This window comes from Thermobia domestica, chromosome 2, assembly GCF_964235325.1.
Source record: "Thermobia domestica chromosome 2, izTheDome1.hap1.1, whole genome shotgun sequence".
NCBI classification, from domain to species: domain Eukaryota; kingdom Metazoa; phylum Arthropoda; class Insecta; order Zygentoma; family Lepismatidae; genus Thermobia; species Thermobia domestica.
This window is the reverse complement of record NC_137455.1, coordinates 259,716,127-259,730,629: the sequence shown is the minus strand read 5'-3', so window position 1 is coordinate 259,730,629 and position 14,503 is coordinate 259,716,127. Positions and strand designations below refer to the sequence as shown.

At 33.7% G+C, this 14,503-nt stretch overlaps 1 protein-coding gene across 1 annotated transcript in view; it reads left to right on the top strand.

Moving 5' to 3' along the window:
- The first annotated feature begins 6,840 nt into the window (after positions 1-6,840).
- The window catches only part of LOC145679405 (uncharacterized), a 68,517-nt gene continuing 60,854 nt past the window's right edge, over positions 6,841-14,503 (top strand). The window contains exons 1-2 of the mRNA XM_081749987.1: positions 6,841-6,966; positions 9,444-9,532. Of these exons, the coding sequence (XP_081606113.1) occupies positions 6,841-6,966; positions 9,444-9,532 (215 nt within the window). The remainder of the gene's footprint in view (positions 6,967-9,443; positions 9,533-14,503) is intronic.

The following is a 14,503-nucleotide window of genomic DNA, read 5'->3' as shown; positions in this document are numbered from 1 at the left end:
TTCCGGGTTCGATAACTTTTGTTTGACTCTTTGTGTCAACTCTCTAATTGTTTTGCTGGATTTCTTTATTCCTGAAGTTATCCACGACTGTCTTATGTGTGTAAATTTTATGAGAGGTAGTCGGGAATGCTGCATTAAAATAATTACTATATATATTAAGGAAATATTCCCAGGCTTTATCTACTGTAGTTTGCTTGTAGATATCCTCCCATGTTTCACCGCTTAAGAGATAGTTGAAGTAAACGACATTGTCTGCGCTAAAATTTCTTTTAGTGATAGTTTTCGATATTCTATTAATATTGCTACTGGTTACATTTAGAATAGTAAAAATTTAAGCTTCATGGTCGGAAAATCCGGTATTGAAAACTTTCACGGAATATTCTAAGACATCTTTGTTTAGGAGCATTTGGTCTATTGCGCTTTTTGTTGTCGGTGTTATTCTGGTGGGTTCCCTGACTACTGGCGTTAAGTTGTATGCATCAATAAGAAGCTGTACGTTTTTATCGATTTCGCTTGACAAAAAATTAACATTCAGGTCACCTATTACTACTACTTTATTACCTGGGGTAGTTAATTTTTTCAGTATCTCATCTAAATTGTGTGCTAGTACTTTAATATTACTATTTGGGGTTCTGTAAATACAAATGATAAATAGTTTTTGTTTTGGTAACTCCATTATACAGGACTCAAAGTATTTTTCGGTGTTGAGGTAAGTAAAATTTTTACATATATTTGTTTCTAATCCTGTTTTAATGTATATCGCAACTCCACCTCTTTGGGTACCCGTTCTACAGTACCACTCTACTAGTGTATAGTTATGGATTTTATAATATTCTATTTCATCTAATTTTAACCAATGTTCCGTTATACAGATTACATGTATATTATCTAATTCAGTGGAAAGTAGTACCTCCAGCATGTTAATTTTTACCTTATTGAGACCTTGAACATTTTGATGAAAAATATTAATACTACCCATCGATACATGTGGAGTATTTTGTTTCTTTAAGTTTCTTCTGTCATGTGTAAATATTGGTTTTAAATTTGTTAGCGTTTCACGAGTGTTTGAACATTTAGTAGTGTCGGTATCCCTTACCATAAAAAATCACTGGATAATATTTTTCGCGTTCTCTTCCGTCGTTCTACCTTTTGGCCATTTTCTGTAGTTACATCGTTTATTCGATTGTTTTCTGTGCGTGGATACAATAACTTGTTTTCATAATTAAGATTACTAACACTACTATCTTTACTAATGTTACTGCTAATTTGGCCAGACCCTATAACGCCATCATAATCTGCTATCATCTTGCTACTATCTTCTACTTTCTGGTTTAAATCATTTGACCTCTGTACTAAACTAATTCTATCCACATAATCTAAACTTACACCAATAGAGCGTCCATTTTCGTTGAATTGAACAAAGCTCTTGTTTGTGATATTTCTGCTGTCAAGTACTACAGGAGCTACATCTTTCGTATTTTCTACTGAGACTTGCCATGCTAGTAGTATAGGATCCCTCTTAGGCTGCTGTTTGACTAGATTATACAGTTTTTCTGCCAAAATTGTTTTACCTATCCTGTTGAAATGCAATCCATGTCTGGTATGATATTCCCGTGGACTGTTGCTAATATCTAACACTTTAACATTTTTGAAATGTTTACACACTTTTATTATTTCTATATTAGTCTTCTGCACTTCTTTATTTACAATTGATGCTCCAATAAGATCGTGTCTGTGCGGTATAGTGCTTACTATGACATTTGTATGTGTTAGGTTGGGTAAGGTTTTTCTTAATACTTCAACTACACTACGAGAGTCATTTTTTGCAACGCCATTTGCGCCACCTATCACAATGACAGTATCATTTTTTGTCATAACTTTATCATTCGTTACTGGTTTAATTACTTCACTGAGTCCTGCGCCTGGTTTCACAATCCCTACAATTGACACATTTGCACTACTACGTTTCATTCTTTCATCAATACCTCTTCCATGACTATCTCCGAGTAGTAGAATATTCCCTTGCACATAAAAATTTGGGGTCTTCACTTTTGAATCACAGTCTTCAACTTGCTTTACCATCAATACTGGGTTTAATTTATTTTGCACTGGTGTAACGTTTATGACATTTTTTGACTCGCGCACCATAAAATTTTGTCCTGATGTTAACTCACTAGTAGTATTCAGTACCTGAAACCTATTTGTTACCTCAATATCAGTAGCTAATGATTGCTGCTTTTTTGCTCGATTAATGCCATCTTTTTTCCTTACCGTTGTTCAATTTCTAGTTTTATCCCGTCCCTGTTGTTTTACTGTGTTATTTTTCACAGCATCACTATACAAATCTTGTATATGATGTGGATTGTTTTTACTTTCCTTACCTTGCACTAGGCTGACGTTAGTGACTTGTAGCAATTTTGTAGTAAGTTCTATGTTTTCATTTTTTAGTGCATTCAACTCAGATTTCAGTTCCTGTTTATCTTCTGTTAGAAGTTTTAAACATGCTTCTACACTTTCGATATCACAATCACAATTTACTTTTTTTGATGCATTACCGTCTTTTGTTTCCAAAGCATGATTGGGGACCTGAAGAGTTTTCAGCTTTGATTTGCTTATAAATGTGTCCCTGCTTCTCATTTTATTTTCACACTCATCACAATATTCTATAATACTATTGGCATTGTTTTTTGCCCCACAATTACACAACTTAATACCTTTACTTAAATTTGCTTCCACTACTGTTTTTGTATACAACCTCTAGCCGCCATCTTGGTTTTCGGTATATATATATATATATATATATATATATATATATATATATATATATATATGTGTGTGTGTGTGTGTGTGTGTGAGAGAGAGAGAGAGAGAGAGAGAGATGGAGATTCTAATTTTCTATCCCTCTACTCCAGCTCCTGTTTCCAGTTTTCCATAATTGCTTTTAAATAAATAAACAAATAAAATCAAAATGAAAAAATAAATTGTCTTACTGGCGTATTGAAATCGTTAAAGTAGCTCTAAACAAATAAAGTAGGATCTATCTTCAGCGATAAAATCTCTTAGACATGGTGTTCAGTAAATGAATCGTAAAGGTTTCGTATCTACCACTTTTTAAAAAAAATATTTACCTGTTTATGAAATATCAATTCCATATCCAATTGTAAGTAAATCGGAACATGCAAGTACGCGGCGTTTATACCAGATTCATGGTAAGTGCACATAGATACAAACGAAAATGTTGTTATATATTATTTATTATAAAATATTTTTGTAAAAAAAATTAAGTTTATCGTTCTGCTTTTATGTTTGTAGATTTGCCAGATTACGTTAGTAGGCAATTTATATTTGGATTACCTCTCAATTGGATGGAGGTCGTAAAACAATGGCGAAAGGATGTTTCACAATTTCCAAACTCGCAGATCAATGAATGGGGTAAGTATGAAATGGAAAACCAATAGTAGAAGTTGAAGTTTGTATCTAAGACTAAGATTGTATTTTGACTTTAAATTATTGGAACGTTTGAACGAAGTTTCTATCTTCATCGACAAAGTTGGATTTTCGGTTGATGTTTTAAATAATACCACATTTTGAACCAATAATACCACCAATTTTTTCACAATCGTTCATTTTGATTGTTTTCTTTAGCCTACAGGGTATAGGCATAGAACGCAAAACTGTGAAAATAGCAGTGACAGATGCCTCTATTCCCTTAGAGACGAAAATGTGGTCTGTGTTTTCTTGGATCTCCCCACACTACTGGAAGCAATAATTCAAAATGTTAAACTAAAATATATTGCAGTTCATTAAAAGCTTCTTTTCTGTTATTACTTTTTGTAGAATAACATGATTTTTATTTTATTCCGTTTTCCAGTTGTAGGTCATATATATATATAAATTGAAGTAAGAGACTCATTATCCACCAGGCCATACTAATGTATATATAACGTGAAGTTTGAAAAGAAAATTCGTTTTGTCACAATGGATAGGAAAAAATTTTGGAAATAGTTCTTATCCTAAGGGAGATAATAGGCGTTTTAAAAATTTTTCGCAAAAATAGTGTACTTCACGAACAGGGGCAGTTCTGGAATATAGTCACAAGTCAACGTGCCTTCCACATTAATACGAAGAACAATTAAGAAAAAGATGGACATTTATTCTTGTATACGAATGAGAAACGATCGAAGGAAAATTAGTTACTTTAATATGGAATTTGCAATCCTGATTGATGTCTATGAGAGATTTGACAATACAGTGTAAATCAGGAGGAGTTCGAACGAAGTTCATTTCTATTATATCAATATTTCCCTTTGTTTATTCAGAAAATGCCAATATAAAGATTTGCCTTACTTGAAGATATGAAATTTTTCATATAGACTCTCAATTAAAAATAGGATGATCTGTGTATCAGTGTTTCCAAAAATTCCACTCCTAACAAGGAAATGAGGGACTTCTCTAAGTTGGAAACATTAAAATTCGGCACTTACACTTTAATTAAAATTAAGGGAGTATGCATTCCACTGTTTTTGAAAATTCCGTTTCTAAGGTGAAAAAAAGAAGTCATTTCTATAGTATCCAAATTTCGCTCTATTTATTCTGAAAGTATAGAATTTGATGATTTCCTGAAGGTGGAGGCGTAAAATTCGGTATATAGGCTCTAAATTTAGAGTAAGGAAACAGTGTTGTAGCCTTTTCGAAAATTCCTCTCATTAAAACCGGGGATCATTTCTAAAATACTGAAGTTTCCGTTTGTTTTTTTAAGGAAATGCTCAATGTGAGAATTTGCTTAATTTCGAAATGTTAAATTCGGTATATGAGATCTTAATTACAAGTAAGGGAATACGTGTTTCACCGTTTTAAAAATACTGTTCGTAAACGGGGAAAGAGTAATATGTGTAATAATCAAATTGTAGCATATTTATACCTATTTCGAACATGTGTTTCAGTGTTTATGAGAATTCCGCTTCTGAAGCGAGAAAGCGGATAATTTCTATAAAATTCAAATTTCTGGGTGTATAATTATCACATTTTATTCTTCCGATGCAGAGAAGGGGAACCTCTGCTAGTTGTGTAATAAAGTATATATTCTCATGGTTGCATATTCTCTCTGAATACTAAGTTACATCGTAGCGTTGGTTGATAACATTGCATAAGAATTAGAATAACTTTCTTCGTACTAATCTAAAAAACACAAAAAAAACAAATGATATCGTTTTACGTGGAAAATAAAAACGGATAACGTAAAAGAAACCAAAAATACATAAATCTTACGGGAAAACGTATGATTTGGCAACCGTAGTCCGAAAGGTCCGTGCAATTAGTAGGACTTCGATGTATATTATATTCAAAATTAGTAGGATTGTAGCTAATTACAGTCCCAAATGTAGATTCGTAAGTAATCCTAGAGATGAGCAACCAACGGAAGAAGGAGAACATGCGCCCACGAGAGAATTTTTCCAACGAAGAGAAGCAAGTGTCGATGAAATACCATTTTCATCGTAACATGTCAGCAGCCCAAATTTTCGCCGACACCTGGGTGAGCATGCTCCATTACAAAGAACTGCAAAAACGGTTCGGAAGTTGTATCATAGCAGATGAAGCACAGGAATGCCAGCGCCGAACTCCGACATCACGTTCGGCAGATTGTGCTTGAAGAACCTACCATTAACTTTGAACTCTTAGTTAAGTGAAAGAAGATCTCAAAAATAAGCGTTTACAGAATTCTCATGATAGAATTGTATTATACGAAGAAATCGTCACATTGAGTGACACATGCTCTGAAAACAGAAGAGAGGACGTCGTCTCTAATTCTCGTAAGATTTCTGCAGGCTTGGGAATGAAAGTCAGAATTTGACGAAGCTGGCCATGGGTATTGAAACGTGGATTTTCCAAATTGAACCATCTCACAAAACAGCAAAGCATGATCTGATCTGGAAAAGGTACAACATCGCCGAACGAGGAACACCGTTAGAAATCGGAATGAAATGTTAGGTTTGCAGTTTTGATGTGCAAGGTCATAATCATGGCAACCATCCTCTTCGATGGCTGGAAAACGATGACATTCCAGTTATGCAACCAAATGCTTCTCCTCAATGTTCACCAATTTGCGACACCAACCTAACTATTCGTTCCAAGACTGGCTTCTCTACTGCGAGAGCAACGGTCTGCCCAATGCATTGACTTTATTTGTGCTTCGCGGATCCAACTCTGTACGCATCGCCTTGCTCATCCAACCTCGCTTCCTGTGATATTTGGTTTCTGCCATAGATAAAACCTAACATGCTTGGCAAACGTTACAAGCATCAATGATCGATGCAGGCCATTCCAAACTGCTAAAACTGGCACCTCTTGATTTTCAGAACTATTTTTCTAAGTGGATCTGCAAACTACAAAATTGTATGCAGGTAAACGGTGATTATGTATAGAAATAAGAAATAAACCTGTTTTCTGAAAATATAACTAGTGTTCCTGTATTATTAATTTTTCTTCCTAATTACACTGACTTTTGGAACCCTTCTTATTTAATGAGGTACAAGTTGTATCTTGGGCACCTGTGGCCAGAACAGTGAGAAAATTATTTCCGTCACTGTCAACAATGAAGTAAAGAATTCACTTCGAAATAATATGTTTCTCTCGAGCTCTAACTACTGGATTGATTTGAAACTCGCATGAACTATTGAGAGTTGTGTTTTCATCATCGGCAATCACAAATGAGAGGAGAAAGTTCCAAAGGGAGAATTTTGCCCCAAAAGGTTATAGTTGTAAAATTTAAATTATTAGGCGAATAATATAATGAATGATTATTTTGTTTCTTACATGATGTGAAGGAGTTTTCAACCGCAAATGCCTACAGTACTTATGAAAAATTATCTTTTAGGAACATGTAAGATAAACCCCAACGAATCGAAAGTTAAGGAGCGTGTAACGCCAGGAGGTTCGCCAAACAAGAAAAATAAAGAAACCTCGCAGGTATTTAACATGAATTTTATTTTCAGTTCGGTATTTAATTTGTTTTATGAATACAATTGAAGTTTACCATTGTTTGAACCTGTTTCTTTTTTTTTTTTAAACAGTTCTTTCTGTTTATACTTGTTCTCTGCATCTTTTGGTTGTGAGCACTGTATTGGTATTATTTCCTTTTGTGCCAGCAGGGCAGCTCCTGGATTTCTGTCTTTTACTGTTACCGACTCTGCCTTTTATAAAGATAACTCATAAGGGAACTTAGCTACGTAATACACGCCGAATTTAATGAAACCTAGAACAGTGGACATTACAGACAACATATAGAGACCCATATTTTGTTATATCAGCAACTGTGAGGTCCTTATAACTTAAATATTGCACGTATTTTGTGGCAGTGAAAACCACACAAATAGATATCCGATTTTAATGGAACTTATATAGTGGACACTAGACACTAAATAGCGAAGCTGTATTTTGTTATATCGGCAACCGTGGGGTTTAAAGAGAATCCTTCAACTTCAATATTGCACCTGTTTTGTGGCAAGAAAAAACAAAGAAATACATTTTCTATTTTGATTAAACTTATAAAGTGAACACTAGAGACAAAATAAGAAAATCTGTATTTTGTTATATCGACAACCGTGGAGTTTAAGGGGTAAAATCCCTCCAACTACAAGACGATACAATTCCACATTCTGTGAACATTACCCAATACTTATTGAATAAAATTGTCACAATAATGATACTCTTGTTAAAAAAAAAATTGTGAACACACCGAGCACTTGCACCTATCGCACCTTGTGACTGCAACTTCAGAAGATATGTCACATGTTACTTTTTCGTTTTTGTTGATCAAAAATTAACAGCCGTTTCAGATGGTGTGATTGACGTGCAACGTGCCCTGATTTGTACCACGCACGTTGAAATACACTTTGAAATTGCAGAAAAAAAATGACTATGCATAAGTGACTGTAATTTGATAATGTCACTTTGCACATACAATTTAACATCAGATTCCCCCAGCTTCACAATGTCTGATAATCTAAGTACAAACTGTTTCCACAATCGGAAACCATACCCATCGAAAGGTTGTAAGTGACCAGTGAGTCTTTTTTGGTATCGTCAGCTGTGTCATGTTTATTTCCTCTTGGGTGAGTTCCTGCACATCCCTCTCACAAGAATCAAGTAGGAGCACACTATTGGTCATATTACGGAAATACATTTTCTGTAGCCATATGCGGATCTTCCCTGAACGTAGTGCAGTCAAATATACGTTCGCTGGACGGAACATTGTGTCTTTCACTTGCTGCATCATGGCAAAATACACCGAAACTAGTTCTATAACACTAGTTGCATTGATGCACATGTTACCAGTGTACGCAGTTGACTCAATGCAACTAATTGTGTGTGTTGTAGATAGGATCCGAATTTATATTGAATGTAAGAACGTGCCGGTATATTTTTGCCCTTGATTTGAAATCTCTGGTCAAAGTTTCTACTTGAAATATTGACACAATTCATATAAATGTGAAAATAGCAAGCGTCATTGTAAGTGATCAGTATTGTTTAAGTTCATTTATAATGAAGAAGAATGGATTTTCGTGTTATGAACACTACTGTTGTCAGATTTATTTATGTAATGATGTGAAGTGATTCTAGCGATATGACAGTTATTGACACATTTTAGCAGTTGCTAACCACAAACTTATATCATGGCCAAACTTCTTGTGCCATAGGTTCTTGATAACATGTATATATAAACATTAATCTCTCCATCCATGTCAAATGTATACGTTTTGTAATATTCATATCAGATGTAATTAATAAAAGCTCAGTCTTCCTTTTCCTCCACACTTTAGCCTTGAAGCCGCACGGTTGCCGATATAACAAGATAAGGGTCTCTTTATTTTGTCTGTAGTGTCCTCTGAATAAACTACGTTAAAATTGGCGTATATCACCTGGGTACCTTCCCTTGTAAGTAACAATTTAAGAGTCCGTAAATTTCTATATTGTCAATGGACTAAACTTTTTTCTTGTCAGCAAAAGGTTGTTCGCAAATTTGGCAAATACATATTTTAAAAATCTAAACTTATTTAACTTTATCTGTAGAAAAGCTATAATTATTGTATCGCTGTCGGGAAATTCAGACTATGGAAAAATGACTATTAAATGAAAGTTTTATCTTTTAACGCACCCAACCGATATTTTTCAGAGTTGTCTTCCTATATGTAGGACTCTGCTGCCAGAATAATTTTCGTATATAATGTGGACAAAAATCTCGCTGTAATGGTCGATTACAAGAACAACCAAAAAAAAAAAAAAAAGCAGGTGTTTACTGCACTGTACAATTATGACAGAGCAGAAATTAGGTTTTTCTGTCGTTAATTCTTCAATTTACGAATAACTTTGTATTATTTCAGTTTATTCTATAAGCCTGTATTTGACTTAAAATCCTCATTCTACATGCTATTTCTTTTTGATAGGCTGAAAAAGAAGCAGTGAAGGTGTTACAGAACTGGCGTCCGCTTCTGAATTCAGAAGGGAACCTTTGTATAATAGGAGATAAAATAAAGTAAGTTCAGTTTAAAGATGTTCATTATTGATATTAAGCTCTTATTTTAGGATATAAACAAATTAATAGACCTCAATATTATTTGGATTATCTAAATTTTTAGCTATCTAGGAACCTGCAGCTAATTTCACAGTGATGTATAAAAGCTATGTTCGCGATCAGAGGCGTCATTTCAGACTTCGGTTGAGGGGGGCAAGAGCACCACCGACATAAGACTTTCACGTTTTATACTAGTATATTAGTAGACAATCGATTAAAGTATATGTATTCCTCAAACTCTTGGGGTTGGAATTGCCCCGTACTGCCCTCCCTAAATGACGCCCCTGTTCGTGATAAAGAATTTCTTGTGCTATTTACATTTTGAAGTGAACGTTACAGAACAGCTTTCACAGCTTTAAAAAAAAAAGAAAAATATTTGCTACAAATAAAATTGACATTGTCAAAAACATATTTCGCATGATATCAGACGTAGCTATAGTTAGACAGGAAAAGAATGGATGTGATAGATAAAACGAGTAGTTGGCATTATCTACATAGTAAAAAATGTCAAACGTAAGCTTGACTGACAAATGAAGGTAAAGCAGCAGAATGTTGTCAGGATTAAAACTTTATATCTGTTCATTCAATTAAAAGTTATTGTGAAAGAAATATTTTCAACGTAAAACTGATCGTGCTTGTTTGTGTTGCTACGGAAGTTTCTTGTTGGTAGAAATTACATTCTCGACGTTAATATTCGCCGTAAGTAAGCAATTTTATGAGTTAGAAATGCTAAAGTTGATCGTCACAGAAATCGGATGGTGATTTCTTTTTTGACCAAAAGTTAATTATGCCATCGCGTAGAACTAGTCTTCCATATAGTACATGCCATTAATTTCAGGAAAAAAAAAAAACTGTCTTAGTTACGGAGATACAAAACTTCAAACAATGCAAAAATGCATTGCCTACGTCACGGCAACAGAAACAAGTTTTTCGGCTGACGTCATATCGCTTTCCCGCTCTGAGCCGTATTGAAAGCTTTAGATTGCAGTTTGTTACTGTAAACCAAAATAAATTTAGTAAAAGGAAAGTGATAAAATAAGTCAAATATTTAATGTAGATAAAAGTAACGTGTTACTGAGATCTGTTCTTCAAGTTTAAAACACACTAAAAGTCAAATGTAATATTCTATTAATACAATAAAATAATAATAATAATAATACAATAGGTGTCCATTTTGTCCTATACCAGGTAAATCCAATCGTGATTATTATTTCTTCTTAGAATTTATTCTATTTTTCTATCTTTTTGGCCTATCCAAAAGTCTGTTTTCTAGGCTTCTCAACTAAAACTGTAAAATTCGACGTGTCTTTGCATTGCAAGCAACGTATTCCGATTGAGCAATACTATTTCAGATCGATATGAGCGAGCTATCCTTTTTTATGTATACGTTACCAGTCGTCTTACAGTTTCAGTATTTTTTGCTCCTCCTTTTCCTAGCTAATATATTGCTCTTTAAAACAAGAAAGATCTGTCAAGCGTCTTTAAACATATTCTGAAATACATTTTCTTGAATACTGGACCAAATTATATATTGACTTACTTTCAGAAAATAATTTTATCTTAAAACAAATTGTAGATGGTACTGTACTTATTTCTAATGCAGTAACTGTAATTATGATATAAATAATGTGTATAATGAAAACCATTTCTACAATATACAAATATTACATGAAATTAATATCTGTCTTAGCTTGGAATACACACACACAATCATTACAATGTTATAAATCCAGCATTCTAATAACTTCGAAAATTCGAAAGTAGATATTCCCAACCTTTCTGATGTCGTGAACACTGTACCACCTTTTAATTTCCCGCCGTTCCCCATGACTTTGCAAAAATATTTAACATATCATAAAAATGATGTGATAGATTACAATTCAAGACGAGATTACACTTCAAATCTCATTTCGTGGGCGACACTAGGAAAAATCACAAAGCTTATGTCCTAATTTGCAAACATGATGAGGTAAAGTTAAATGAAAATAAAATGTCCCGTAAACTCCTTCCAGTCTTTCTCGGCTCCCGGAGGATCCATGGACAAAAGATTGGGAAACACCGCTCTATTGTGTATTCTTTAGTTCCTGATCTCTTTCCGTCTAGAATGATAGTTGTAAGCATATATTTAGCAACATAAATCAGTTTGTTATTTGTTACTGATACCATGCAAATGTTCCTTTGAAGGAAAATTCATTGAATACATAAAAAGTGTCATTTATTGCTTAATAAGTCAATATTATAGATTACACTGTTATATAGTGAGATGTCTTGGAATTTATTGAGACTCCGACCTATTCACGCCCTTGTTAGCGAAAGACAAAGAGCAAAAACAGAGTTTACACTGACATTTAAAATAAGAGAAATTAAAGTGAGTCAGAGAATTTCAGGGAAATGCTTCAAAATATGACGAAATTCAGGAAATTGTTATATCTCACAGAAGAGTCAATTTTTTTTATTTGCTTACAGAAGATAAGCAAATGACAAAAAACAAAAATTATCATCCAAATAAAGAGGGTAGAGGAGCGTGGAAAGGTGTTAAAACTTCAAGCTTTAAACAAAAACGAACAAATGAAAAATGAAAAATTCAAATGCAGTAAATAAATAAGTAAATGATAATTTTGTTCTTGTAGATAATCAAAGAAATATAATAAATTATGATATATCGTTATTTATTTATCTTTATAAGTGTATTTAGAGTACCAAGATATTAAAGTTATTGTTAGTATTTAATCATTATTTTGTACTAATGTTTTATTTTATTCCAAATACAAGAAATGTAACTTACAAGTATTTACAAAGAGAAAGTATGCTTATACTGTATTTAAAGAAAGTGGGGCCGCGGTGGCTCAGTGCTAGAGCGTTCACCTCTGGTGCATGGGGTCCTTGGTTCGATCCCAGCTCGCGCCAAATGAGCTTTGTGGTGGACAAACACCGTGTGCATGGGTTTTGTCGGTATTCTCCCGTTTCCTCCTACTTTCTTCATTCCACTATTTTCATTCTTTTCTCATCATCGTATCCTTTAGCTTAACGGCATAAGCGTGGGATGAAAACTTAAAGATATGTTTTTAAAGAATAATAAAAGGTACGGATCACCCAGGGGCGGATCCAGCGAGGAGCGATCGGGTCAATGCCCCCCCCCCCCCGCACAAGAGAAAAATTTCTTATTTTATATATATAGATAAAACCCATTCCAGAGTTTGGAGCTCTTAAAAGTAGCTCTAAGAAGCAGTATTACAACCCACCGCACCCCCAGAAGTCGGTCCTGGATCCGCCCCTGGAATCACCACACTTAACTTTCCCGCTCTAATTCCTTAAATTAAATCAAGTTGTCCTGTATTTATTAATGGAACTTTTTTTTTTTTTTTTTTTTTTTGTGAAATACGAGCGAAATTCTAAGGCGTTTTCGAAAAACTTCATTGAAAGAAAACTCGTCCCCAAAAGTAAACGACTTGTAGATTTTTTCCATAAGAAATATCTTACGCCGTCTGTTAGGATTATTAATTAAATATTTGTTTATAAAATAATAAGAAAACCGTGTGTGTGGTATTTTACAAAGTTGTTAGAAAAATAAAACGAAAAACCTCTCTCCAAAGTAAACTACCAGTTGTGAATATTTCGATGAAAGTGATTTATGCAGTATTATAAGAGTAATAGCGAAATATGTATTTACGAAATGTGAAGAAAATGGCCTGACTCATTGAAATAATAATAATAATAACAATAATCGTCGGAAGGAAAACTCATCTCCAAGAATAAACTACTCCTCGATACTTTCCAGCATAAATGAGTTATGTCATATTCTCAGGTTATTAATGTAATTTTTATTTATGATACATGAAGAAATTCGGCAGAGTAATTTTTATGAAAATCGTTTTAAAGAAGGGACACTCTCAAGAATAAACTACTCCTTCTCGATTTTCCCCAGAGAGATGACTTACACCACATGATGGAGTTGTTTTCAGAAAATTAATTTATGAAATATAAACAAAATCGTTAGAGTAGTTTTTGAGAAAATAGCAACTTTTTTTTTTATTTTTACCCTTAAGTAAGCTTTAGGCGTAGGGAGAAAATTCGAAAGGCTCTCCTGGAAGATCACATAAAAACCATAATTTTAATAATTGGTTGAAATACGTTGAACGATATGGTCTCTAGGTAAATGTACATAACGACGAACGGACGAACAGATGCCGAAAAAACACTTTCTTGGTATCTATGGGCCTTGAAACGTGTAAATCCGTTGAAATCTCGAATTCGATTTTTTTTTTTTTCATGATTACTAAGCGTTCTTCTCTTCTTTAGTTGAAAGTAAAAAGGAGTGTGTTGAACCTCTATGGAGATGGTGGAGGCAGATTAAGAAAACTGAAGTGATTATTTTTTCTAAACTTAACCATAAATGATAATATTTGGGATGTCGCGAGTCAGGGAAAATTTTCTTACTTCAGGAAAAGTGAGAAAATTCATGGAAAGTCAGAGAAATGAATGCCAGAATTTCAAGATGGACTCGGAATAAACGGCACTATTTTTATATTTCTTGACAATTAGTTCAGTTAACAAAATGTTCATCATACAACATAACTTTCTGACACGTTGATCTGCAGTATTGGATTTTATTAACCCTGTAAAATACATACATAAAAAGGACCTTCTGGAAAAGAAAAGTTTACGTGTACAGTACAATTTTTAATTTAGTTGTTTAACATACAGAAGTTTGTTTGACATGAACAGCATAGAAACAATTCTTTTCATAGATACACTGCAACCTATTTACAAAGCAATAAGTAAAGGCCAAATGTTTGTCAAATGCCCGTTCCTTAATATTAGAGATATGGTAAAAATGAAGTTGCTGAAATTCGGGTGGGGGATCAAAACTTCAATTTCGCAAATATATTTTGTTTATTTCGCTGTATATTGCGCATGTTATTGCTTAAATGC